The sequence below is a fragment of the Osmerus eperlanus genome, chromosome 4 (assembly GCF_963692335.1).
Source record: "Osmerus eperlanus chromosome 4, fOsmEpe2.1, whole genome shotgun sequence".
Taxonomy (NCBI): Eukaryota; Metazoa; Chordata; class Actinopteri; order Osmeriformes; family Osmeridae; genus Osmerus; species Osmerus eperlanus.
In genome coordinates, this window is record NC_085021.1 from 20,724,696 (window position 1) to 20,750,470 (window position 25,775).

The 25,775-nt window shown below is 45.3% G+C and overlaps 1 protein-coding gene across 5 annotated transcripts in view; it reads right to left on the reverse strand.

The window, feature by feature from the left end:
* kazna (kazrin, periplakin interacting protein a) overlaps positions 1-25,775 on the reverse strand; it is a 151,412-nt gene that overhangs the window by 25,112 nt on the left and 100,525 nt on the right. For 4 of the 5 annotated variants that reach the window (XM_062460167.1, XM_062460168.1, XM_062460169.1 and 1 more), the window contains one exon: positions 23,084-23,191. In XM_062460167.1, coding sequence (XP_062316151.1) covers positions 23,084-23,191 — 108 coding nt within the window. Of the gene's footprint in view, positions 1-14,435; positions 14,759-23,083; positions 23,192-25,775 lie in introns of those variants that run through there. The other variant, XM_062460170.1, reaches the window with a different exon arrangement.

Consider the following 25,775-nt stretch of genomic DNA (forward strand, 5'->3'; position numbering starts at 1 on the left):
CGCTTCCCTAACCGCTCAGCCACCTGACTCCCCTATATATAGCATAATGAGTCAACTCATTCTACTCAATTTCAAACTTCCTCAGGGCACAAGATAAAGTGGAAGAAAACGGCTTCTCTTTGTCTCGTATTCCTGGTCTACCAACTGACAAGCATAAATCACAGGCTCCTCATCGCAAGACTCCAATATCGCTGTCTGACACTGAAATCGTCGACAATGAATGGGAAAATCAAACACAAACACACAATCACAACTGCCAAAATATTTAGAGAATAACTGGCAAATTAGACGGGAACTCTGGGTTCTGCTTTGGGTTTGATGAAGTGTTGAACAATCCAATTTTTAGTGGAGCCAGACAGACGATGTGGTTGTATTGAAAAGCTGATTGTCTGGCACAGTACATTGGACTAACTATAGATTGCTGGTAATTAGCTGATTGGCTCTCTCTAAGGATGTAACCTAGTGTTGGCCTTCTAACTACGGCCTAAAAACAACTTCCACATCAGTTTAAGAAAAGGAAACATTATTTTGGTGTTATTTCCAGGTAAAAGTTTGCTAAATTGGTTTTTCCTAAAAACAGAAAGCTTCACGTGTTGAAAACAAGAAAATCAACTATGCAAATAGGCTACTTTAATACAGGAAAAAATAAAAATAAATTCAGTCCGATATTGTGTAGACGTACTGTACGTACAGTAAGCATCGACAGAGAAAAATCCCAACATCATTTAAACACCTCATCTCAGTTACCTCCACGTTTGACACTTTTCCGTGTGGCATTCCAATTAACCTTCTGAACAGCTCCATGATTACCCACCTCCATTAGGACTACGTCATTGTTTTCAGTCACAAAATCTTAGTTCAGCGAGTAAATGTAATTGGGTCTGGATAAGAGTGCAGGCCAGATACGTAGAGCGTAATGTAGAAAGGCGGGTGTTGGGAGCAGGGTCGAGAGAAGCCGGTGGCAAGCAGAGTGTGTGTCATTACACTGAGGTGTGTTTAATGGAGCTGATAATAGAAGCAGATTTTACAGGGGAACTGGAGCAACTATCGGAAAACCAGGGGCAATGGGGCTCGTTCGAGAAACAAGAAACCACACTACACTGTTTACCAGTGTTAAAAAATGCCATAATGGTCAAGCACTCAATTGAAATGACTTATTCATTATAGTAGCCACTGCGGGGAGAGGCAGGGCAGGACAATACACAGTCATAAATAAGGAACAGCTGAGCAAGGGAAATCAGCTTTATCTGTTTCAAACAGACCGGAGATCTCGACTAACAATTACTGGCCAGCACTTAACACTGTGGCTCAGGATTCAATAAAATGGTGGTTTCAAGTAATATCAAGGAGGATATCATGACAGTCTAGAGATGTATGTCTTGTGTACACTATGGTTTAGTATAGATGTGGTTTATTTCGGTCTACAAAGCTTTTAGGCTAAACATACAAGGTTACAGGACTGGTTATATTACTTTCACTCTCTCGTATCACCCCACCTGTCTCATATAGACAGAATCCTTTTCCTTCTGTGAAAATGTTACCCAGTCGAATCAAAGCAGTTACCTACCTCTTGAATAGGGTATTCCTGACATGTTATAGGTACACAGGGCCAAATTATATGTCAGAATAGGCTGTGGTTAACTACATTACTGTGGTTGTTGGTGAGATGGTGGCAAAAGAACAGATATGATACTGTCTTTCCTGGCTCTGTTCTCTGCACGGGAAACGCAACACTGAAATATTCCAGATAAGGTAGAGAGTTGAGGGCGGCAGCTGTGTGTGAGTGTGTGTGTGTTTGTGTGTCTGTTTGAAAATGGCTACCTATTTGTCAGTGTCTATATATTTCCTTTGGGCCAGAGACAAGCACAGCAGCTCTGCTTTACAAATGACACCCCGAATGACTTTCCTGATATGTGCAATCTCTCCTGCTCTTACTTTCCTGCACAAAACTATCTGCTGGTTCCCATCAGTGGGCCTGCGTGCTGAGGGCTCGGTGTTCCTTCATCTTGAAGAGGTATATTTGATGTCTAGTACAGTAATGGCACATGGGTTTCCTGGAGCTCTGTGGTAGACCATGACTGCAGAGCAAGAGGTTCATGGGTCAATCCCCCCAACACTTTGCTTTGGACAAAAGCATCTTCTATGTGGACGTATTTCACAGTAAAATGGCATCCTCATATCTGAGCACACCATGCTATTGATGAATCTACAAAAATAAGAAACATAAGAGTTATTTTGAACTTCTCTCACAACATTGGGTTCAAATCAGGCAGACTTCTAGCAGGACTAATTCAACTAAACCGTACGGCATGTTTACAGTCAATAACTTTGAGCAAAATCAAGTTGAATCAGAACTGTGAACACAGCCTTAAGAGAGAAAAAATGTGAACAAATAAATAATAACACATGCAGTCATTAATTTAAAATCGCTAATGAGTATTCAGTCAGTCAGACAGTCACGCAAGACTCTGACACAATAGAACAAGGGGAGTTGTTGTCGTTGTCAATGCCTCTAGTGAATATTGATTCCTCGATTCCCCTCTCAAACCTCGAAAAGCAAATCATCAACACAATCGCTTTGAATACATTCTCTCTAATAGATTTTGAACGCTATTGGCATTATTCGAAATCACGTCAGATTCAAAAGCAGTAATAATAGCTTGCTGTGCTCTTCCATTCTTTATTTGACAGTCAGCATTGAAAGAGCCAGGCCCTCCTTAGGTTGAAGTTGTGTGGATGAATATGAAGGAATAGCAGTGAGTGTTTGTAGGGCAGCACTTGTGCCACAGTGGGGAATGGGAGGAATATTTAACGGTTGGACGCTCTCGCACTCTCTCTTTTCTCCCTCCCTCTGTCTTTCATTCCCCTCTCTTTCTCTCTCTTTCCTCCTCTGGCGTGGGGTAATGAATCTTCTGCTAGCGTCCTTGCTGCCACCTGTTCCCCACTGGTTAATGCAGCCAACAATTTTGTTGCAGCCTGCCAAATGAGAGTTAGAAAGCCAGAAACAAGCTAACCTAGCTTACTGTACCAGCAAAACTGTAGTTAGATAGTTAGCAAACTAGGGCAATGCTAATGAAATTTAGCATAACAGGATTCCGGCTCACTTAACTGCCCCACATTAAAGCCCGTAGCTATTGTGCTTCTTCCAAACCTGACCCACATGTTGCACAGCGCCGTATAGCCTACACCAAACCGATCCTAGCAAAACCCCTAAGCTTGTGACCAGACAACAATCCTTTTTGTAACAAAAGGTTCTGTTTATTGGGCCAAATGTTGCTGATCCATTCACCACAAGTGTGTCTGAATACATTTGTGATATTTCACTTTTTTCTCCAAAGATGTCAAATTATGTTGATGAAATGGAATGGGCCTTCAAGGCAGACAAGGCTGATTATTTGTGTGTAATGTTTTTCTGAATGGCATATTATATAATTTTTAGGTTCCAAAGGGACCAAATTGAGTTTAATGGCCAATGATATTCGTCTACATTCTGTAAATTGACTTAAGCAGCCTGTGTATTAAATATGTGCATTCATTAAACCCCCTTCAATTCCTTCACCCAGTCATCCCCAGTTCCTCAACTGAATCTTTCACTACTTATCATGATTCATAGAAACTGTCAATAAAATCTCCATCCCTGGCTGTTTAAACGCGGCTATTTGCATAATGGCCACTACGCATCACTTCCTATGCAGTGGAGATCAGTGAATTATGGAGATGGCGGGTGCCATCGCCTACGATTCACTAGAGCACTGATACAGGCGAGGTAGCCAAACGATTCCACTATTTCAGACTCTAGCAGACGATATAAGTCAAAAATAAGACTGAAACCAGTTGAGGCTGATCAAGTACTGGCAATAAAATTCCCCCAAATATCAACACCTCTACAGGGACATCTGTTCAACCAAGAATTTCCTTGAATAGAAAATAAAGACTGTAATGGTTTATAAAGGGCCTAGTAACGCTTCACCCAAACACTCTTTCATGCAATATCTGAAGCTCTAACATTTCTTTCATGTCGTGTCAATAATGTCACGTTCCTCCAAGTGCCTAACCTTGAAATCTGCCATCCTTTACACTCACCATTTTAAACCAAAATGATTGAAGGAGGGAATGGTTGATGGTTGTCTGCAGTTCCTCACAGACTCTTCAATCATTGCAAGGACTAGATCTTCTTCCATAGCACCACTGAGAGCCCTTATCCCAGTCTCTGGAGCTGGCTCTCTGATATGCTGTCGATACAAGAGTCTCTCTCACTTTCTCTCGCCTACTACAGTATGTCTGAATCCCACACGAAGCACACAAGGAACACACACAAACACACACACAATTTTCTCTTTCTCTCACTCTCATCCCCTACAATATTACCTTTCACTTGCTCATGTTCGCTCTCTCTTTCTTTCTCTTTCTCTCTCTCTGTCACCCACTACCCTTCTCTTGTTCATGTTCTCTCTCTTTTTTTATCCATGTCTCTCTGTCACCTATTACACCTACCTTCCTAATGCTCTCTCTCTATTTCCGTCTCTATGTCTCTCTCTCTCTCCCATTAGAAACAGCAAGGTTCTCAAACCTTCAGTGTGAGTGTCTGAAAGGTCCAGCATTCTGTCAGTGTCCGGTGGCCACAAGGCAGCTGAAATTGGACTAGGCTGAAATTGGGAACAGAGCTTCGAAAATTGATAGGGAATGACAGCCACTGTCTAGAGGGGAGAACATTTTTAGATTGGTTCTCCCTCCTTTGACTGAGTGGGAGGGGAGACCGGGCAGGGTTCAATTCTGGCTTGTTATAGGAGACAAAATCAATTAAAGAGCTCAATGTCCCTATGGATTTGCAGGAAAGGTGTGTGTGTGTGGGTGTGTGTGTGTGTATGAGGAGGGGTTCAGACCATATTCAGGCTTGATCCTGACTGACAGTCATCTTAACTTCTCACATCTGCACTGTCTAGGACATAATCTTCATGCATAATGACATAATAGCAACAATTCACTGGCACCTATCACCAAAATGATCATCGGTATTTACCAGACATCTAAAGAGAGTTACATTACACTTACATTTTATTATTTCAGTTTATCGTTTTATCCGGAACTGCATACAAATAGAGATAGCGCATTTCGACAATCAAAGTCAAAGCTCAATGCCTTAATACTGTAGATATAAAAAGCTATGGTTCACATGTTTCATTCTCGTGCTTCGGGCCTTCCTTGAAATGGAACCACTCTGGACATACAAACATGGACAAACACCACCGTCACACCAGCCACAGAGCCACATAATTGATTCCCCTGAATATAAAAGAGAGAGTGCTGTGTCCTTTCTTTCGAGAGAAGAATAAGAAGGCGAGGAACAGAAAAACGTGCAGTGGTTACAGCAAGAGCAGCAGGGAGCTAAAACGATTGAGGGTGGATATCTAGCGTGCTTCTGTCGCTAAAGCCGACACTGGACAGTTTAACTGCTTGAATCAAAAGTGTATTTGACGTCCAGAAAAATTGGGGGTCAGAGATGCCAGACTGCACAGAAGTGTTTTTTTGACAGCGGGTGGCAGCCCACTTCCAGTGTTTGAATGGCAAAACCCTCCACATGGACTCGCTAAAATCATTCAGATCATTGTTCATCTCCCTTGAATTTGAAAACGAAATATTTGCAGACACATTTAATGCAAAATTCTCTATTGTGTCATTCTGAGTCTCGTCAAAAATAACTGGCTTTTGATCAACGCCTAATGTTGCAATTTCACTTTAACAAAGAGTTTTCGGACCTCTGTATTTTTCAATTTTGACGATGCGCAAGACATAGAGCTACTACACATGGGCAGCGGTAGGGTATGGCTTGGTTGAGCTACAACCACCAAGTACAACAAAATAATTTATTGTACGTACTTTTTACACAGTGAAAATGGAGAGGAGGAAAGGGGAGAGGAAAACAGAGAAACAGCAGATAACAGAGTAGAGTAAAGCAGAGTACACTAGAGTTTAGTAGAGTCCTCATCAAGTACTCTTCAATTTTATCGCAAATATATTTTTAACCTTTCAAATGTTTTTGAGTCACATTGTTAATGATCCTCCAGCAGTCAAAAAGCTTTCGGACTTAGAAAGAAAACTTCTGCCCTGTCAAAGCATCAGTTAAACCGAGCAGGCTATGAAAGCCTGTCCCCTTTCTCAGGGCCAGTTCCAAACTGCTACTCACAACCTATCCCACAATCCTTATTGACTACCTTAATCAAAGAATCTTGGCCCGAAAATAGGATTGAAGGCAGATTCCTCCTAGGGTGAAGCAAAGATCCCAGTGCCAAATGCTATTCAGGTTTTTCAATTATCACGTTAGTTTAAGGATAGAGGTTGGGAATCTGGCGGTAAACCGGGTATCTCATGATTATGCGTGGTGAAGTCAGGGCTTTCAGGCCAGAGAACCAGGCTCTCGCTGACAGCAGCGTTCCATTCTGTTTTCCTAACACAGTTTCTTCCTCTGCAGCCAATCACAGCAACCGAAAGAATGAATCACTTCATGGATTTAACTTATTGATTCCACACAGAATTAAAAACACACAGCTCAACCATGCCAGAGAGTTTAGAAGGGGACAAGATTAAGATAAATTCCTCACCAAACAGTTTTGCTTTCCACATCAGCAGAAGGCCACCACTGCCACGCAGGTGTGGGCCCTTTCTCCCTGTCTGAGTACAATCCTAGCAGATAAGTCCTGAATGCCCCTTTTATAATGAAAGGATGAAATGAATGGAAGAATGAGTAGTTGGGAAGTTGGGGTGTCTGAGCGGTTAGGGAATCGGGCTACCAATCAGAAGGTTGCCGGTTCACGTGCCAAATGACGTTGTGTCCTTGGGCAAGGCACTTCACCCTACTTGCCTCGGGGGAGTGTCCCTGTACTTACTGTAAGTCACTCTGGATAAGAGCGTCTGCTAAATGACTAAATGTAAATGTAAGTTAGACAAACAAGTTTACCTTTACATTTAGTCATTTAGCAGACGCTCTTATCCAGAGTGACTTACAGTAAGTACAGGGACATTCCCCCGAGGCAAGTTGGGTGAAGTGCCTTGCCCAAGGACACAACGTCATTTGGCACAGCCGGGAATCGAACTGTTCAGATTACTAGCCCGGTTCCCTAACCGCTCAGCCATCTGGTGGTTGTCTGCTCAGACATCCTGTAGCATGTGGAGCACAGCTCAGAACAACACTGTTCAGCGCTGAGGTAACTGAACTCACACAGAGGAGGGGTGATTGTGGATAACGGGGTGAGCATAAAGTTGAGCAGAGCTGCGTTTTGAAAGGAGTAGCTTTTCGTTGTATACACACACACTGACTCGCACACAAACACACTGACTCGCACACAAACGCACACTCAAATACACCTTCACACACACACATCCTCACACACACAGCCTCACAGACACACACACACACACACACATCATGTCTGATTGGGTATTGATCTATGTCTGCCCTTTTGATAGCAACGATGTTAGCAATATCCCAACCTGTGTCTGACCTTCTAGTCAGACACAGGAGAGGAAACCAGGTTAGTGTCTGCCACCACAACAACGCCCATGACACAGTACCTTGGGGAACCCCTGATGGATGCTAATACATAAACCGCAGGTCTTCAAACAAATGCTTGTATAGCAGCGCTTCCTGGACTCAAAAGGAGTTTATTTGAGGTGCTTTTTTAAAATGGGTATATTATGGACCAAATAATTGTGATTCAATTCAAACTTTTGTTCTTTTTTATTTTCATGATCATATTTAGAAGGCATCCCGTTATGTTCAATTTCACAGCACGCCTTTTTTCGTCACCCTGCCAATATTGTGCCTCACATCACCGGCTATTATGCTGTAATGAGGTATAGTATTTAAGGAAGTGGTTCAGAGGAGCAGCACGTCAACCTTGAAATTGTCATTGATTCCTTTGAAGAAGCCACAGGGGTGGACTGGAAAATTGAATCCAGAGCTGTTAGGAGAGGGAGCACCAAGCATCAAGTCATCCGTGCTCATGAACACCCTTGCATGTCGGCTCTGCCCTGCCTCTGCATGCCGGCTCTGCCCTGCCTCTGCATGTCGGCTCTGCCCTGCCTCTGCATGTCGGCTCTGCCCTGCCTCTGCATGCCGGCTCTGCCCTGCCTCTGCATGCCGGCTCTGCCCTGCCTCTGCATGCCGGCTCTGCCCTGCCTCTGCATGCCGGCTCTGCCCTGCCTCTGCATGCCGGCTCTGCCCTGCATCTGCATGCCGGCTCTGCCCTGCCTCTGCATGCCGGCTCTGCCCTGCCTCTGCATGCCGGCTCTGCCATGCATCTGCATGCCGGCTCTGCCCTGCCTCTGCATGCCGGCTCTGCCCTGCCTCTGCATGCCGGCTCTGCCCTGCCTCTGCATGCCGGCTCTGCCCTGCTGACGGTGCTGGCCGTTTCAATGAGGCTCATAGAGAGGATCTCCCATGGCTGGTGGTACTCGGAAGCCAGTGTTTATGATTCACTCATACCACACACTGACAAACAGACACTCTCACGCACACAAACTCACACACTCTTTCTCACACACACACACAAAACGCACACACTCCTTTAAGGGCCACTGATAGAGGGTCCATCAGCAGCAGGAGATGAAGGGGAAGCTCTGCCCGCTGATGAACATGGTGAGCCGTGTCTGGCACGCCACTCTCTCTGGATCAGCCAGTCAGCTCACAGAAGCAGAACAATCCCCCACAACGCCCAAGGAGGAGACGGAGCGGGCAAGAAGGAAATCGAAAATAAAACAAAACACAGGGGGCCTCGAGGCACTTCATTAGAGGAATCCCCCCCCGCGCGTTCTGCGTTAACGGAGACAGTGATGACTCGCGCACAACAGGAAGTCAGTGGACAAACCTCGTTGATTTCATTGAACCAGACGGTGTAGAGGGTCGTATCAACCGTAAGGGTCTTAAACAGCTTCCGACTTTCAAAGCGTATTTTTATTCATGCCAAGTGAAACGATATTCTACTTATTGATGCAAAGTCAATGTGCCTTGAAGCCCACAAAAATCTCCTCGGAATCTAAAAAAAGAAAGATGCCAACGAAGAATACATTTTGAGTATCTGCAGTATTCTCTGTAAACATACAGTTGTGATTCACAGATGCAGTGGATGAGAGACTTGGGTGCCCAACAGGCCCCTCCGGTCTAATACTATCTAGAAATCTCCAGTCTAACATGAAGGAATGTGACATGGCCGTGGCAGCGAGCCTATTTCATGCTCCATGTCCCTGGGGCGATGAGGGCGGCACTGGTGGGAGAGAGGGACGGGCTGGAGCACAGCGTGATAACGAGTGAAAACAGTCCAGTGGGAAAGATGGGCTGTTCTCCTGACTCCATAGCATGAAACACCACCCTCACCACTGTGGAGGTCTATCCAGCATGTACCGATCATATCAGTCAGCCTGGCTCAAACTACACAGGCAGAGAAAAATGAAAACACAAATCTATGTTGTTGTTATTATTTTTAGATAGTCAAGAGGATGCCCAAATGTTGTGTCTCTCTCTTGTAACGCTGTAATCTCTCTAAACAGGGTCTGGGATCGGGTTGCCCACATCAAGTCGAGTGGATGCCCAGGCGTTCTGAAAATAGGAGTTTGCTCGGGGACAGTGAGCCGGGCTGAGGAGGATGCCGAAGGTCTGAGTCCTGCGTCCTCATCTCACCAGTCTTCGACCCACGCCGCATCGACAGCAATCCGGTCTGTGCAATTTCAAAACCTTTCTTTTTACAGCCAGCTTTCGTTCATGACGTTCACCCAAACACTAGCAGAGGGATTAGAGCCTCTCTGGAAAGCCCAGATGGGTGAGATAGATGGGACAGCGTTATAAACTTGGGATTAAGGACCGAGGATTTCACAACAGGACATGACCGAGGTGGTCCTGAGGTCAGATCAGGCCAATAGGTAGATTATGGATGCCAGGATGGGCGGAGGAATGAATCACTGAAAGAAAAGAGAGTTTAATATCAGCTCAATGCCAGGAAGAGCTTAGCAGATGGAAGCGCTGGCGATGGGGGACCGTGAAAGAGCCAAAATGTCCACCCCATTGCATTGTGGGTAATTAGAAGTAGGTAGGCCAGGAGGAGGGTGACCACCCCCTTCATTAACATCTTTATTAGGGATCCTCCATTCATCATCCTGCTTATTTCACTGTTACCCTGAGTTACCAGGCAGTCAGGTGGCAAATAGAACCCTCTATGAATATACCCATTGTGCTCAATGACAGAAACTAATTACCAGAGTCTTTGAAAATGTTTGCTTATTTGTGAGCCTCATTAGTTTGACCCTTAGCCTTTGTTCTTACACATGACGTTAAACAAACACTAATGAATCTCCGCTTATTAAGAGGAGGTATTTGTTGATTCCATGCAAGACAGACCATTCTGGACAGTGGGTGGAATAATTATAGTTTATATCCAGTCAAAACGGATGTGAGAAGAAAAAATAACCAATGCTAATTGAAAATATAACATGATAGAGTAAATAATTCGTCTTATACAGCTACCATGAAAAGTATATATTTTTTAATACAGGATTTTACTTTTTGTCACTTTAGTCACAGTACCTTTACAAGGTTTTAGAAAGGTGTTAACAAGGGTTACAGCTAAGTACATGGTAGGCTGACGAATAACTGAGTGTTTTGTTTCGCTTTGAGGGTGGATAGAAATGACCAACCGCTGACAACCCACACACAGTAGATACCGCCATGTAAAAATGTAGCATGTCAGGCTAGTTACAGTAGCTATCGGGATGAGACTCCTATTGGGATGACTGAGTTCACGTCTGACTAAGGTCTCTGTGGAAGCTAGTGAGCAGAGCAGAGAAGATAGGTCCCACACTTACCCACACACACTGAAATGAACTGTTTGTGTTTGAGTGTGTGTTGTTCAAACACAACCTTTGTTCTGGTGCCAAAGGCTAAGTAGTAAGTTTGTTATTTATAGGCAGGGCCAACGTGAAGGCAGACACTGGGTCACCTTTGATATTTTACTACAAGCCCACACACACACACACACACACACACACACATACACATTTCGTAATGTTAGCTAAATATTTTGCTAGTAGTTGCACAAACACATCTGAAAAGTCAAGGCGAAGTTCAAGAGAATACTGTAAGCAGGGATGGAGAGATGTGGAGCAGGATGGAGAGATGTGGAGCAGGATGGAGAGATGTGGAGCAGTCTCCGACCAGCTACCAGTGGCCCCAGAGACACCGTGCTGACTTGCTGCTGGGTTTGAGGACCCAAGCAGAGTTGCATCAGAGGCAGTCGCTGTGAGTTTACATTTAGTCTTTTTTTTTTACATTTAGTCATTTAGCAGACGCTCTTATCCAGAGCGACTTACAGTAAGTACAGGGACATTCTCCCCGAGGCAAGTAGGGTGAAGTGCCTTGCCCAAGGACACAAAGTAAGTTTGCACGGCCGGGAATTGAACCAGCAACCCTCTGATTAATAGCCCGACTCCCTAACCGCTCAGCCATCTGACCCCAGTTTCAGTCATCTCAGTCACCCGCAGTAGCTTGGAGGGGGAAAGGCCTGGGCAACACTTTACATTAATTTAAATACCTAGCAGTATGGTAAACACATTATAGGTTCATAGGAACTGGGGATTGCTGTGTAATTAGCTGTATATAGGACATTAAACAAGTGTAAGAAGGCACAGGATGGGGAATGTTATATTTTTAGATTGTTTAGTTCTTCGAATTAGTTAAACTAATGTCCCTGTACTTACTGTAAGTCTCTCTGGATAAGAGCGTCTGCTAAATGACTAAATGTAGATTTGACGTTATACTATACTTGTATTCATATAGAGGCAGCCTATGGACTAGTTACCCAAGCTTAAACTTCTACCTGTGGAAGAGAGAGTTTGTTCTGTCGAGCACGTACCACTCGATCACACTGATCCTGTCCTCAGAGCACTGAAACAGGGCAATTACACAGACAGGATAAACCTCTCTCATAATCACACCAACACACTGGACTCTGCAAGCCTGCTGTGCCACATGCACAAGCACACTCACACATGCACAAATAAACACACACACAAACACACACACACACATACTCAAACACGTACGCACACACAAACAGTAACAGCAATTGGACTGCGGGCAGTGGGAAAAGATCACAGTTCCCCACCAGGTACAGATGGAAACATGGGGGGAATAGGTGCAGCATCCGATCAAGATTCTGTCATCAGACCCATCTTTGTTGAACATTCCTGTTCTAGTTGACATAACTCGATTCACCCTGGATTCTCTATAAGGAAAACAACGATGCTATTGATAACATGTGAGGGAGAAAGTGCAAAAGTACCTTGAAAGTACATAACTGCTCATGTGTCGCCACACCTGCAGCAGCTGAGGTGTACATTGGAGGCCATGAATACCCTAGGTGTTTGTTTGTTTTGCTCTCTCCACAGTAATGGTGTCACAACCACACCCTGTCGTTGCTAAGCTAGCAGGCGTCGCTAAGATAGCAGAGTGTGGATGACAGGACGTCACTGCCAGGCCTAGACTGCCACTTAGCTAAAAGCTAGGTCACTGGGACATCTCGACAACTTTTTTATTTGACTGTTTTTTACGGCTTCACAGGAGCTGAATGGTGAGAAAATGCAGTGGAACAACAAGGCCTCTGACTGTAACATTTGAGATGTTACAAGTTTGTATCGATGACTGTAGTGACATTACATTTACATTTAGTCATTTAGCAGACGCTCTTATCCAGAGCGACTTACAGTAAGTACAGGGACATTCCCCCCAAGGCAAGTAGGGTGAAGTTCCTTGCCCATGGACATAACGTCATTTGGCACGTCCGGGAATCGAACTGGCAACAGTTAACACGACTGTTAACTGGCTGTAGAATGTAAGACGGAAGATTCTATGACTGTAGAATTTGAAACACTTACAATTTAATGTACTGTCATTTATTGAATCGGACACTTAACCCAGTACCACCAGTGATGCTGAAAAGTCTTCCAAATTGCAAGAGCTGCAGAGCGATCACTATGAATGTTAATTGATTTTAATGTGGCCATTTGTGCACTGACCCCCCCTTTGTTTAACCTTTTTAAGGAGTGAGTTCTAAATATTACCGACGCTTCCACCAGAGTGAGTTATTTTTCCAAAACGGAAGCTAGCTAGTTTTAGTTAGCTTCCGTTACCTAGCAACCTAGCATAATACTCGTAGCAATGCTACTACCTGCTAGTGTTACTTGTTAGCCTCCTAATTGTACATTTTGAAGCCATACTATAGCGTTTGTCATATAGTTTTTGTCTATCGGAAAATAGTCGGTTGGAATGTTCAGAATCACATGTGTGACGCTACTCCTTAATGGGTTAAAGGTAAGTAGAGGTATTGTAAAAGGTACCTCAAAGAGAAAGTACAAAATGTTCAAAGTGAAAACTGTGAGGAAGGTCCATACTTGGAGTAATTACACTGAAGTGGCCACGTCAAGGGGACTGGATCTCATACGCTACTTCTGTGTGCTTCCAGTCTGTCTCCTGTCTAATACTGGCCTTGACACCTGAGGGCTGGGCTGGGGGGAAGGCCGAGCAGGTAAATGGATTGGACTGGTGAGGGCTTCAGTGATTTGGAGCAGGTCAAACTGGAAATAAGCTGCTTGAGCGAGACCCGGCCAGGCTCCAAAACACCGTAACTTTTTACCCTCCAACTGATTAATTATCCCAACAACACGCAAGAGTATTGGAGAAGCAACACGACAAATAGCCCAGCTACCAAATAATAGAGTTTGAAATTACAAAGCACTTACTAAGATACAAACACAACGCAATCTATGATTCACCTGGACACAGCCACAAACATGTTATTTTGAGAGAAACATTAGTGTGCAAATCACCGCAGACAATGGTGACTCACCTATTCATTATCCCACAGCAAATGTCCTTTACGAATTTAAAACAAGCCACAGTGCTGACTTCCATGACACACTCTTCAGTCTATTTTGAAAATTATAACATTCAGCTAATTGTTTCATTGTGATACATACACGAAAGGGGAATGTTCCCTCATTGTCTCTGAATAATAAAAGTTAGTTTAGTTGATGATTATGTTGTCAGTGTTTTGAACCTTAAACCCTCTCTGGAGGGACTGCAGTGGTGGAGTTCACTCTCATGTTCAAACAAAAACACCCAAGCTGAGCAGGTTAAAGTCTCCAAACCGTTCTGACGAGCAACAGGTGAATTATCTCTCCCACATGACACCTGACACTGCGGTCCACACGTTAACACGCCGTCGAAGCGCACACAAATACCCAGACAACCCCTTCTTCAAAAACCAGTCTCACAGGTCTACAAATCTGCATTTCAAACTTCAGGCCTCAGCAAATACCTCCATTTTAGCTCTCGGGTTTAAAAACTTCTATCAACGACCCTGTGCCCTCGGGGGAAGTTTAGAGAAACTCACCGGGCTTCCCCTCCTCCCTGTCTGACTTCATCCCCTCCTCCCTGGAGAGGTGTCCAGAGGATTCCACTGTCAGGTGTGTGTTGGAAACCCTCTCAGCAGACCCACACGCCGTCGGGAACGCACAGAATACTCCACTGAACTGACGCGCTCCAAAAAAGCTCTTCCTCCTATAGCTATATTTGCTTCTCTGGTATCCAGGAAATACTGCCAAAAGGCGCTCTCTCTCTCTCTCTCTCTCTCTCTCTCTCTCTCTCTCTCTCTCTCTCTCTCTCTCTCGCTCTCGCTCTCGCTCTCGCTCTCGCTCTCGCTCTCGCTCTCGCTCTCGCTCTCGCTCTCGCTCTCTCTCTCGCTCTCTCAATCTCTCGCTTTTTCTCTCGCTCTCTCTCTCTCTAGCTTTCTCTCTCGCTCTCTCTCTCTACCTGCTCTGGGAGACTCCCACAGGCCCAGTGGATAGATATTTGACTCCTCCCCTCCCCCTCTGCTCCAACGGTTCTTGAGAAGGGAGGGGCTCTGGCTGTCACCGTTTTCCCACAGTACTCAAACGTAAACAGGGGAACTAGGGAGAGTGGCCTGGGCAAGGTGCAGGCTTGCAGGGGACAGGTGAGGGTCGGAGTCTATGTCATCACAGTGTGTCTGTGATCCCTCGACTGGGCTTCTATGTTAACTCAGCAGCACCAGGACTTCCAGTTGCTGGAAGGCTGGAGGCTGTGAGAAATCAGACACTAGGAGAACAAGAGAAAAAAGCTGTTTCATTAACACATTTCTCAAACCTCCAACACTTTTGTAAAACACCAGAGGTACTTGTTTAATTTCCATAAAGTGAATTAAATCGAAAGGGATGTATTAAGAGACAGAGAACTATCAGCTTTGTGTACGATAATGTTAAAATATTTAAGGTCTGCTGGTATTTTGGTTGTATCAGTTCTTTATGGTTTTTGTTTGAAGATGCAGCCTGGACACAAACAATATTAGGAGTCAAACTTTCAGGGAGACTTTGTCCCGACATTCCTGATGGACGTATCCCTGAAAGCATTTCCCGGAGCATGTTTAGGGAGCCTCCCGCTGTCAATATGTGTGGAATTAACCAAGATTAGAGGACCAATAAAAGGATCTCCACAGGAAATTGTCTAATCACTGAAGGTCTCTTTTAGGCATGTACAACCGCTTATCCAGGAGTTTGAGCAAAGCAAGTCCATCTGTATGTGGCATCCGGAAACATCCGTCCCTTTCCACAGTCTCAAACTCTGGATTGCAATGGATGTAAACCACATGTCAAGAATGTGTGTACTATTGTCAGCAGGTCACTTCAATTAAAACATGAGCGCTCTAACATTTCTTGCCCCTCTCTCCCCCCTCGATAGGTACCTGGGTCTGGCTTCAGTCTGACAGCTAGTTAGAGATGTTGCTTCTCCACAAAGAAGAAATCAATGCTGTAATCAGACAGTGCATGCTTTGACTGCTCCCAAACAGACAACAATCCTGAGTAGCCACTTCTGCTTTGCTTGTTTCACACAAGGACACAGTGTGAAGACCAATAGCTACATCTGCATCGAGCGAATAGAGTACCTCAACCAACCAGGAAGGAATCTTCGGTTTTGTGACTCATATCACACAATTATTTTGGGGTGGAAAACATCATAGTAACGAACTGTACTATATAATTATGCTGTATATATTATGTATACAGTATAGTGTAGTATACAATACTGTATATAGTCAAATTCTTCAACATTACAGCACAATAAATCATCTTCGCGGCTCAGTTCAACATATGACAGAATTACAGGCTACTGTATTGTACATAATAGTTTATAATAATCTTTCTGTGAGGAGTTAACATGTTCTCCCTGTGCTCACGTGGGTTTCCTCCCCAGATAACTCCAATATAAAAAACAAGCAGAACAGATCGTTCTCCTGCCCCTGATCTGGACATGGGGTGAGCCCTTGGACTTCACTGCTCCTGACTGACAAGACGGCAAAATGCAGAAAACAAGTTTCTCCGGCAGACACGTGTATGCCGGTGTGTTCTACATGTCGCAGCTCTGTTTGCATCTGCGTCATGCTGACACACAAATAAACATTTATTTAAACATTTATTATTATTCTTCTTCACCCTACCTGGAGTGAGCGAGAGAGGAGCGTTGGAGGCAGGGTGGCTGAGAGCTCACCTCTGCTCACAGCCAAACAGGAATAAAGGCCCAAACTAAATAAGCTCTTGTAGTCTTTTGTGTCCAGGCATAATGGACACAGTGAGGAGATTGAACACTGCCGGTGAGGGGGAGGGGGGGGGGGGGGTTGCTGTCCACCTTCCCCCTCCACACCCCTCATCTGAGCTCAACTGATTGAAATGGGAAATACTGAGACAACATCATGAATGCATTGTCAAGTGTGAGTGTATGTGTGTGTGTGTGTGTGTGAGTGTGGTGATTTCAGGCTGTTATAATGTGCAAGGGAGGCAGGAGAAATGCCGGGGGGAGAAATGCCAAGGAATCTATGAATGTCAGAAGAAAAGAGCTCTTTTGTAATGGCCAAACCGTTGCATAGAACTACAACACATTTACATTTACATTTAGTCATTTAGCAGACGCTCTTATCCAGAGCGACTTACAGTAAGTACAGGGACATTCCCCCCGAGGCAAGTAGGGTGAAGTGCCTTGCCCAAGGACACAACGTCATTTGGCACAGCCGGGAATCGAACCGGTAACCTTCAGATTACTAGCCCAATTCCCTAACCGCTCAGCCACCTGACTCCCTACACAGACACAGATATTTACCCACTCATTTACTGCAACTAGGCTACTCAGGGCAGGAGGAACATGTGTATTGTGTGTTTAATGTCAGGTCATTTGTATTCACAATTAAAAAAAACAGGGGTCCTTGGAATCTGCACTGCCATTTTTTTAAGCCTGGAACCCTGTATGAGAAGACGATGACTCAGCACAATTATTTTTTTACGGAGGACTGAAAATGTTCAGGGGGAAAACGACCTCAAACAGCGCTATTCATCAAGCTAGATAAACTTAAAGAGCAACTGTAAAAAAAAAAAAAAAGAGTTGGCCCCTACTACTGAAGCTGCTTCCTCCTACACTCATACTGCAGACACACCCCCAGGTCCCAGTCTGGCCAATCACAACACAGGGATTCAGAGACCACAGCCAATCACAACACTTGTACTCGTGTGTTGCTCCATTTGGGTCCCACCACAGGGAGGACGTTAGCATGTTCATCATCGGAAGATGCTACACTAGTGTACAACAGCAGTAAAACAACGTAACTCACAATAACTGACCAATACTGGCATCTGACCAATACAGCTGGACATTGCAGTGGCTAGCTACTGGACACAGTTTGCAGCAAAGGTTAGCATTAGCATCAGGCGAATAATACATCCATTTATCATAAGGGTAACGACTTTGATATAATGTTATTAGCGTCTGTAAATGAAACACAGTAACCTTTGAGGATAACATGTTATGTTGGTGTTGTGAAGGAAGTACACAAAGCTTCACATCAGGCACAAACATTCATGAAATTAAGTACTTAAAAACAGGTCTTCTGTGGATTCTAATTATGTCATGATCTGGCAATGGGCCCCCATTTATACAATGTTTATACAGCTTCCAAATGGACACCTGGGACAAGTACAATTCAATGTAGAGCAGCCCCTCGTTCCCTCCTAGAAGAGCAGGGATCAGTGTCTGGGAGACAGTAGTCATTTAGCAGACGCTCTTATCCAGAGCGACTTACAGTAAGTACAGGGACATTCCCCCGAGGCAAGTAGGGTGAAGTGCCTTGCCCAAGGACACAACGTCAGTTGGCATGACCGGGAATCGAACTGGCAACCTTCGGATTACTAGCCCGATTCCCTCACCGCTCAGCCACCTGACTTCCCTGACTTCTGTGAACAATGTCAGAGTCCTCGATGGGATGGTAGCTGGATGCACGGCTGCCAGAGACTTGGATTGTGTCTTGAATTATAGTGGGAGCAAAGTATGCAGACACACACACATACAAACATACACACACCCAAATAAACACACACTCACACAACAACATACTGTACACACGCACAGACACACACACAACAAGTTTAACGTTGTGTCCCACCAAAAGGTGATAAACTCACTTCTATCTCAAACTATCAATGTAAGGAGCCAATATAACACCACAAATGGAGCCAAATAGCATTGCCAAGAAGATGTTAACCAGTAAGTGTTTGTGCTTGTGTGTGTGTGTGTGTGTGTGTGTGTGTGTGTGAGTGTGAGTGTGAGTGTGAGTGTGTGTGTGTGTGTGTTAGCAGTACACACACACATGCTCCATTTTTATCATATCCACTTTCAAACCTGTGGCTTGTGAACAATGCAGGGTCTGTCTCTTTACAGCTTGTCTACCTGTCAACAGTTTCAAGGCTTAACAAGACTTCTGTCCCAAAGGTAGGCCTTGTCAACACACACAATACGCCTGTCAATGCACCCTCGGCTCACGCTTTCTATTCTCCTCATCCCAACGGGAAGATTTGGTCCACAGCTTTGTCAAGGAGGGGTTTCCTCAAACCTGGCAACCTATCAACCCCAAGGAGTGTTTAGTTAATAGTTCTATTAAAGCCCATATTTCCCCACCAAACAGGACAACCTGGCAACCTGAACCCAGAACTATTAGAATGTCCGGGAATTGTAATATGGACCTGAGAAACTGTATTACAGACAAAATAACGAAAGTAAATAACAAGCTAAATCTTGTGGACCTGCTGTATGACAGAGGTTAGATAAAGTCTCCCAGGACTCCATTAGCTCGCTGAGTTAATGCATATAAATAGGTTATATTATTAGACTTTATACAACGTCCCCATCACATGGTTTCTAGAACCACCTCTGTTATATGCTGCACCTACTGTAATGAGTAAAAGATCTGCTGATTGAGATAGATAAGCCAGATAATAACCTGTCACAGCATTACTCCCTCATAAGGGGTCACCCGGGGTAACTTCAGGGGCAGAGGAAGAATTCCCAGGGTCCCATGGCTGCGGTGACCTCAGGGTCAGAGTCACTTCCCTTCCCAGCCCTCAGGCTCGCCAGGATGAAAGAGGAGGGTGGAGTGCAGGTCAGGTAAACGTTCAGGCTGGCAGACAGGCCTACGTCTCCTCTGCACGGCAAAGGATATCTTTCACCTACTCATTCTTCTGCTGATTCAGTCAACTGACTCTGTTCTCCTGTCGCTTAGAATCAGACTCTCCCTACCCATACACAAAGGATCACGTACCGCAAATGCAAATTCTCTCTAATACCTCTCTTTCTTTCATCTTTGCTCGCTCTCCTCTGCGCTCATCAACCCCACGTTTACACTTCTCCATTTCCAATCCTTTCCCTCTCCTATCACCTCCCTCCCTCCCTCCATCCCTCCCAGTAATCAGCACAGGGGAGCTCTAATCCAGCCTCATTGCAGCTGCCATTCATCCCTCTGCCAGCCCGCCGGCCCCCCAATCCTGCGCCCGTCACTCCAGCCCGTCACCCTAGATTAGCTGCCAGACTGCCTTTTTACCGGCCACCTCAAGTGCAAGACGGAGAGGTACTGAGGCCTGAACTGGCTTGTCAGTAACGCATGAGGGCAGAGAGAGAAGGGGAGGGGGAAGGGGGGAGGTTAAGGAGAGGTTTTGGTAAACATAAGTGGCGACTACTACACTCACACACACACACACAAATGACTCAAGTACATTACTGCTGATGGACACTGATATTGTTCCTTCTTGAACAGATCGGGATGATGACCTCTCCACCATGCATGGATGACCTTTGACCTTTGGGTTCAGGTCTCCAGTTGCTGGCTGTAATGAAGCAAAGAGAGCACTTTGGTAGGGTGGGGGCGGGGGAGCTAGGATGTTGCTGCAGCGTCTTAAACAACAGTAAGGGTAGGAAACAGGAGGAAGGCAATCCGATACAAGATTCGGGCGTGTTTTTTGTACCTGCAGTGCAATGTAACAATACACGCAGTGTTTGTGAGAGAAACCTGGTCTTGGCTTGAGGACACACTGGCAGGGGCACGGTGACTGGGCAGTTTTGCCGAGATATTCCTGCTGTGTGTAAATCACACTGGAGGCCCATATTGCTGCTGCAGGCAATTAACCCTTGTGTTATCTTCGGGTCATTCTGACCCATCAGTCATTGTGACCCACCGTCGTATTGCGACATCTTTACCGCATACAAAAACAAAGTGAAGCATTTTCTTTTAACCGTTGGGCTGTCTCAGACCCCCCACATTGCAAATGTTAAAAGAAAATTATTTTTATTTGTTTTTGTATTGGGTAAAATTGGGTAAACACAACGATGGTTCATTATGAACCTTTGGGTCATGTGACCCGAAGGCAGCACGAGGGTTAAAAGGCCATTCTGCCTCTGGCTATTGGAGAGGGCTGTGGAGGAGTTGACACGTGTCACCCAGGTAAAAAAAAATGCTGGTGCTCAGCGGTGTCTCTGACTCTCTCACTCCCCCCCCCCCCCCTCTCTCTCTCTCTCTCTCTCTCTCTCTCTCTCTCTCTCTCTCTCTCTCTCTCTCTCTCTCTCTCTCTCTCTCTCTCTCTCTCTCTCTCTCTCTCTCTCTCTCTCTCTCTCTCTCTCTCTCTCTCTCTCTCTCTCCAGCTGTGTGCATACAGTACACAGTGTTAACTGTTCTTGTGTTATTCAAACCCACCGACCCCCACACGCACACATTTCTATATACAGAATGTACACACACCTCACCCCTCCCTTCCCAGACCAGCGGTTTTAACCACTGACATCACAGGAAGTTCATGTGCAGAGGCTGCACCTGTCCCACCATAGTGGAGAGCTTCCTGTTACACCCTTCTCCTCCCCCTCTGCCCTCCCCCTAGCGACCCTCACCGTACCCTGTGTCCCCTCTCCTCTCCTCCCCCTCCTCTGCTTGCCCATGCAGCTCTTGGTATGTGGGTCGAGGGTGCGACTGAGTGGAGAGGAGGGAGTGTGGTGTGAGAGGTTGTGTGTGAGAGAGAAGAGAGACCGAAAGAGATACAGAGAGAAATAAGCAGAAAGGTAGTGAGAAAATTATAGGAAGAGAGTTGCAAAGAGAGAGAAAGAGGCAGAGAAAGAGAGAGAAAGAGGCAGAGAAAGAGAGAGAGAGGCATAGAAAAAGAGAAGGAGGGGGAGATAGGAAGAGAGAGAGAGAGAGAGAGAGAGAGAGAGAGAGAGAGAGAGAGAGAGAGAGAGAGAGAGAGAGAGAGAGAGAGAGAGAGAGAGAGAGAGAGAGAGAGAGAGAGAGAGGGGAATGTGTGTTCCACTGCAGACTAGTGATGAATTTTCTGATATTACAGCACCCTGATCCCTGTTCCCATACCAAGGAAACTCACAGTGATATACAAGGTATTGGCACTGCTGGCTGAGTGTGTGTGTGTGTGTGTGTGTGTAGATAGCAGTGTAGGAGTGTGTGTGTGTGTGTAGGAGTGTGTGTGTGTGTGTAGGAGTGTGTGTGTGTTAGCTTGCACGTTTACAGTTCCGAGGAACTAAAGCACCAGCTGTCTGATGCTGCACATAAACCGTGTGATTGACTTAGTATGGAATGTCATAAAGACCTCAAGAATGCCCTTAACTGCCATTTGTGAGTATGTGGATTTATGACATCATGCTATCTGTATGATGGCTGTAGGACAGTGTGAGTTAACCACCTGGATTAAAATACACATAACAAGTAAGTTAGTGACTTACTTGGGAATGTAACACAAGAGCTCATCAATTAGATTTAGACAGGTGCCCCCAAGCACAACCAGGGAGGGGTTTTCCTCCTCAAAATCAATGCTGTTATGGAGGCCTGACATGTAGTCCAGTCTGCCATATCCAGCCTTATAATGGCCTACCCTTAAACATCCCCAGTTGTGCTTGACAACCAGCCAGCTCCAGAGTTTAAGAGAGGGGGGAGAGGGGGACCGTGGGCCTAATAACCCCCAAGAGGAGCTCCTCAGTGGGGTTGCAGCCCTGAGAGTGAGCCTGGCCGGCGACTGGAGAACCATGTTAGATCTGTCAGAATGCCATGTTGGATTACCCAGGAGGGATAGTGGAGCTATCGGGGCTACTCCAGTCTCCCCTGGACCTCCTCTCGCAGGAATATCCTGGAACACAGATGCTACACTGCCAGGATGCCCACCCTCACCGTAGGCTGTTGTGAGGGGTGGAAAACACCTCACAAAAACAGTCAGGTGAAGAGATTGACAGGTGGTGGAGTAGAACTAACAAGACCAGTTAATCCACTTCCTGCTGCACAGTCACAGTCAGAGCTAGTGTTGTTATCGTGTTTTTATTTTATTTTATTTAACCTTTATTTAACCAGGCAGAATCATTATAAGAACAAAATTCTCAAAAAGCAGAAGCTTTGTGATTCAGATCCCCAGTTTCACAACACATACTGCAACAACTATCCATCTGTGTGTGATCATTATTATCTAGTTGGACTTGTTTTGCAGTATAAATGGCTCATCTTCATTTAAGTAAAATACATATTTTAAGAAATCTTATCAAGTTAAATTTTACACTCACTTCACTGGCACTTGTTCTAAGCAGAACCAAGCTCACGGCGGATATTTTTGCTTGTCAAATTGAAGGGCATATTTTGACAGGGCAGTCGAGACATAATGCTGGCAACCCTACCTTTGTCCAGAGAGGAGTCTGGAGAGGTGAAGTCCATCAGGCTGCTGATGTCCGTCTTGTAGCACAGGTCTGTGGCTGGCGGCTTCTGCCTCTGGTGGAGAGAGGAGTCTGGAGGACAGGAAACAGCAGTGAGACTAGACACACCAAGCAGGACACACTGGGAAGGTGTGTGTGTGCGCATGTGCGTGTTCCTGTAGACTAGATTGTATATGTTTATGTGTGTCTGTGTGTGTGCGTTTGCATGTGTGACTGAATACTAAATCTCTTTGTGTGTGTGTGTGTTTGTGTGCTGGTGTGTGTGTGCTGGTGTGTGTGTGTGTGTGTGGGGGGGGGGGGTGTGTGTGTGCTTGTGTGTGTGCTGGTGTGTGTGTGCTGGTGTGTGTGTGTGGGCGTGTGTGTGTGGGGGTGTGTGTGTGCTGGTGTGTGTGTTTTGTGTGCTGGTGTGTGTGCTGGTGTGTGTGTTTTGTGTGCTGGTGTGTGTGCTGGTGTGGGTGTGTGTGTGTGAGGGGGGGGGGTGTGCTTGTGTGTGCGTGTGTTTGTGTGCTGGTATGTGTGTGTGTTTGTGTGCTGGTGTGTGTATAGAAAGTAGAGTTCTTCACACATACCAGCAACACAATGTCTGAGGTATTTAGGAAGGAAGTGATTAATGCAGTGGAACTCCACTCCTCATCCCTAACCATTCCCCTGTACGCAAACATAATGAACAATAACTCTCACTTCCCACCCCGGCACCACACCATACATCACCACAATTATACCCACAACAGCCGTCCTAAGTATTTACACATCCCCAGAAAAGACTGCTGAGGCCATATTAACATGAACCGGTGGTAGTGGAGTACATGACCCAGGATGGCAGATGCTTCCACCAGTGTTTCCCATACATTGATCTATTTGTGGAGTCAGATGGCTGAGTGGTTAGGGAATCAGGCTAGTAATCAGAAGGTTGTCGGTTCGATTGCCGGCCGTGCAAAATGACGTTGTGTCCTTGGGCAAGGCACTTCGCCCTACTTGCCTCGGGGGAATGTCCCTGTACTTACCGTAAGTCGCTCTGGATAAGAGCGTCCACGAAATGACTAAATGTAAATCTATTTGTGGCGGCCAGCCACAATAAAAAAAATTGCGCCACAAATGTCAAAACTTTTTTTTTTTTTACTGTTTAACATGGCAAAAAAAACATTTGATTGTAAATGAAATCAGTCCTTTCTCTGCATTTTGTATTTGAAACCCTGTTGCACCACTGTCTCGTAGAGACGGCCCCACAAACATGTTTGATGTCGCAACTTAAGATATGATGCTGTTTTTGCTTCTCTGTGCCACGTAATCTTGTAGGGAGATGTTCTCTGTTGCACTGAAATTGAGATATTATTACTGTTGCATTGTGCCTTTCAGCTGAGATGTGGGTCCTTTTCATTGTGTCAGCTAAAACGTTCCTTGATCACCAAAAAACTGGGAAATGTGCATTTCTGAGCCTTGATTTTCTGCCGTACTTTCTACTTGCAATATTTGACCGTCACTTTGGATAAAAGCATTTGCTCAATGAAGGAAATGTAAAAGGTAAAGGGTGTGTGTGAGAAGGCGAAGGTGCTGGTTAGATTCCTCGCTGGTCTGAAACCACACTGAAGCTTCCATCCGTGTTCCACCTCCTTGTTCTGCAGTCGATGCTGCCTCTTAGTTTAACCTCTGCCTCACCCCTCCACCCCCCCCCCCCAAACTCCTCCCCCGCTATCCCTTCCCCACCACCTTGTTTGTGTACCCACCACAGCCTATCACGGCTTCGTTAACACCGGAATTAATTGCAGTCATTGAACCCAGATGTGGGAGATTAGAGAGAATACGGGTCCTGGGGCCAGTCTGTCATTACAGCTTGATTGCTACTCTCCGATCCTGCCTGCGTGGACGTTAGCGAGCTACTAATGCCAGTCTGCTGCCTTTATCGAGACCTTCTGCTCAGCCAGTGTACTCTGGGAGAGAAGATTAAAGCTGTAACCCGGTTGGTTGATAAAGTGCACTACTGTAGCTATGGTTATGCTGCTGGAGTAAGAGCCATTCTTTAGACATACTCGAGCATGTGAAGGAGACGGATGAAGGAACCGAGTGGAATGTCTGAGGGAAACCTTGGTAAACATGGAATAATTTCACTATTCGGAATATGGTTTTCTACTTTGAATTACTGGAATGGATGGTGGAGTCCACTGAGAGCTCTTGAGTGGAGGTATAGAGGTCGAGGGTGATCTTTTATTGCCCCAACAGACTTTCAATACATAGAACTTAAAACGCTATGAAAGAAAACAATTGTGCAGCTAATGGAACTATCTGGAAAACATTTGTCTTGTTTTTCCCAAGTCTCTTGGTTGGACAACAAAAGCCATCTTTTCAACAGATTGAGTTTTTGTTTTGTTTTAGAAGGTCTGTTTATTGATCCAACCAACACCGGCATATCAGAGACAGGCCACCAAGCAAGCAGTGACAACAGAACTACAATTAGTTGAGTGTGTTTAGATTGTGTCCTCTTCAGTGTGGATATAAGAGAGCATGAAACACAAACTTCACCACCACACCTCCCTTAAATCTGTCGTTTGGAGTCCAATTCACATCTGTTTGTTATCAGCATGTTTGTATATTCCTACACCCCTCGTCCTTTCTGGTCATTGTGAAGCCTCGTTCCACCGTAGTTCAGATAAAGTGTTAA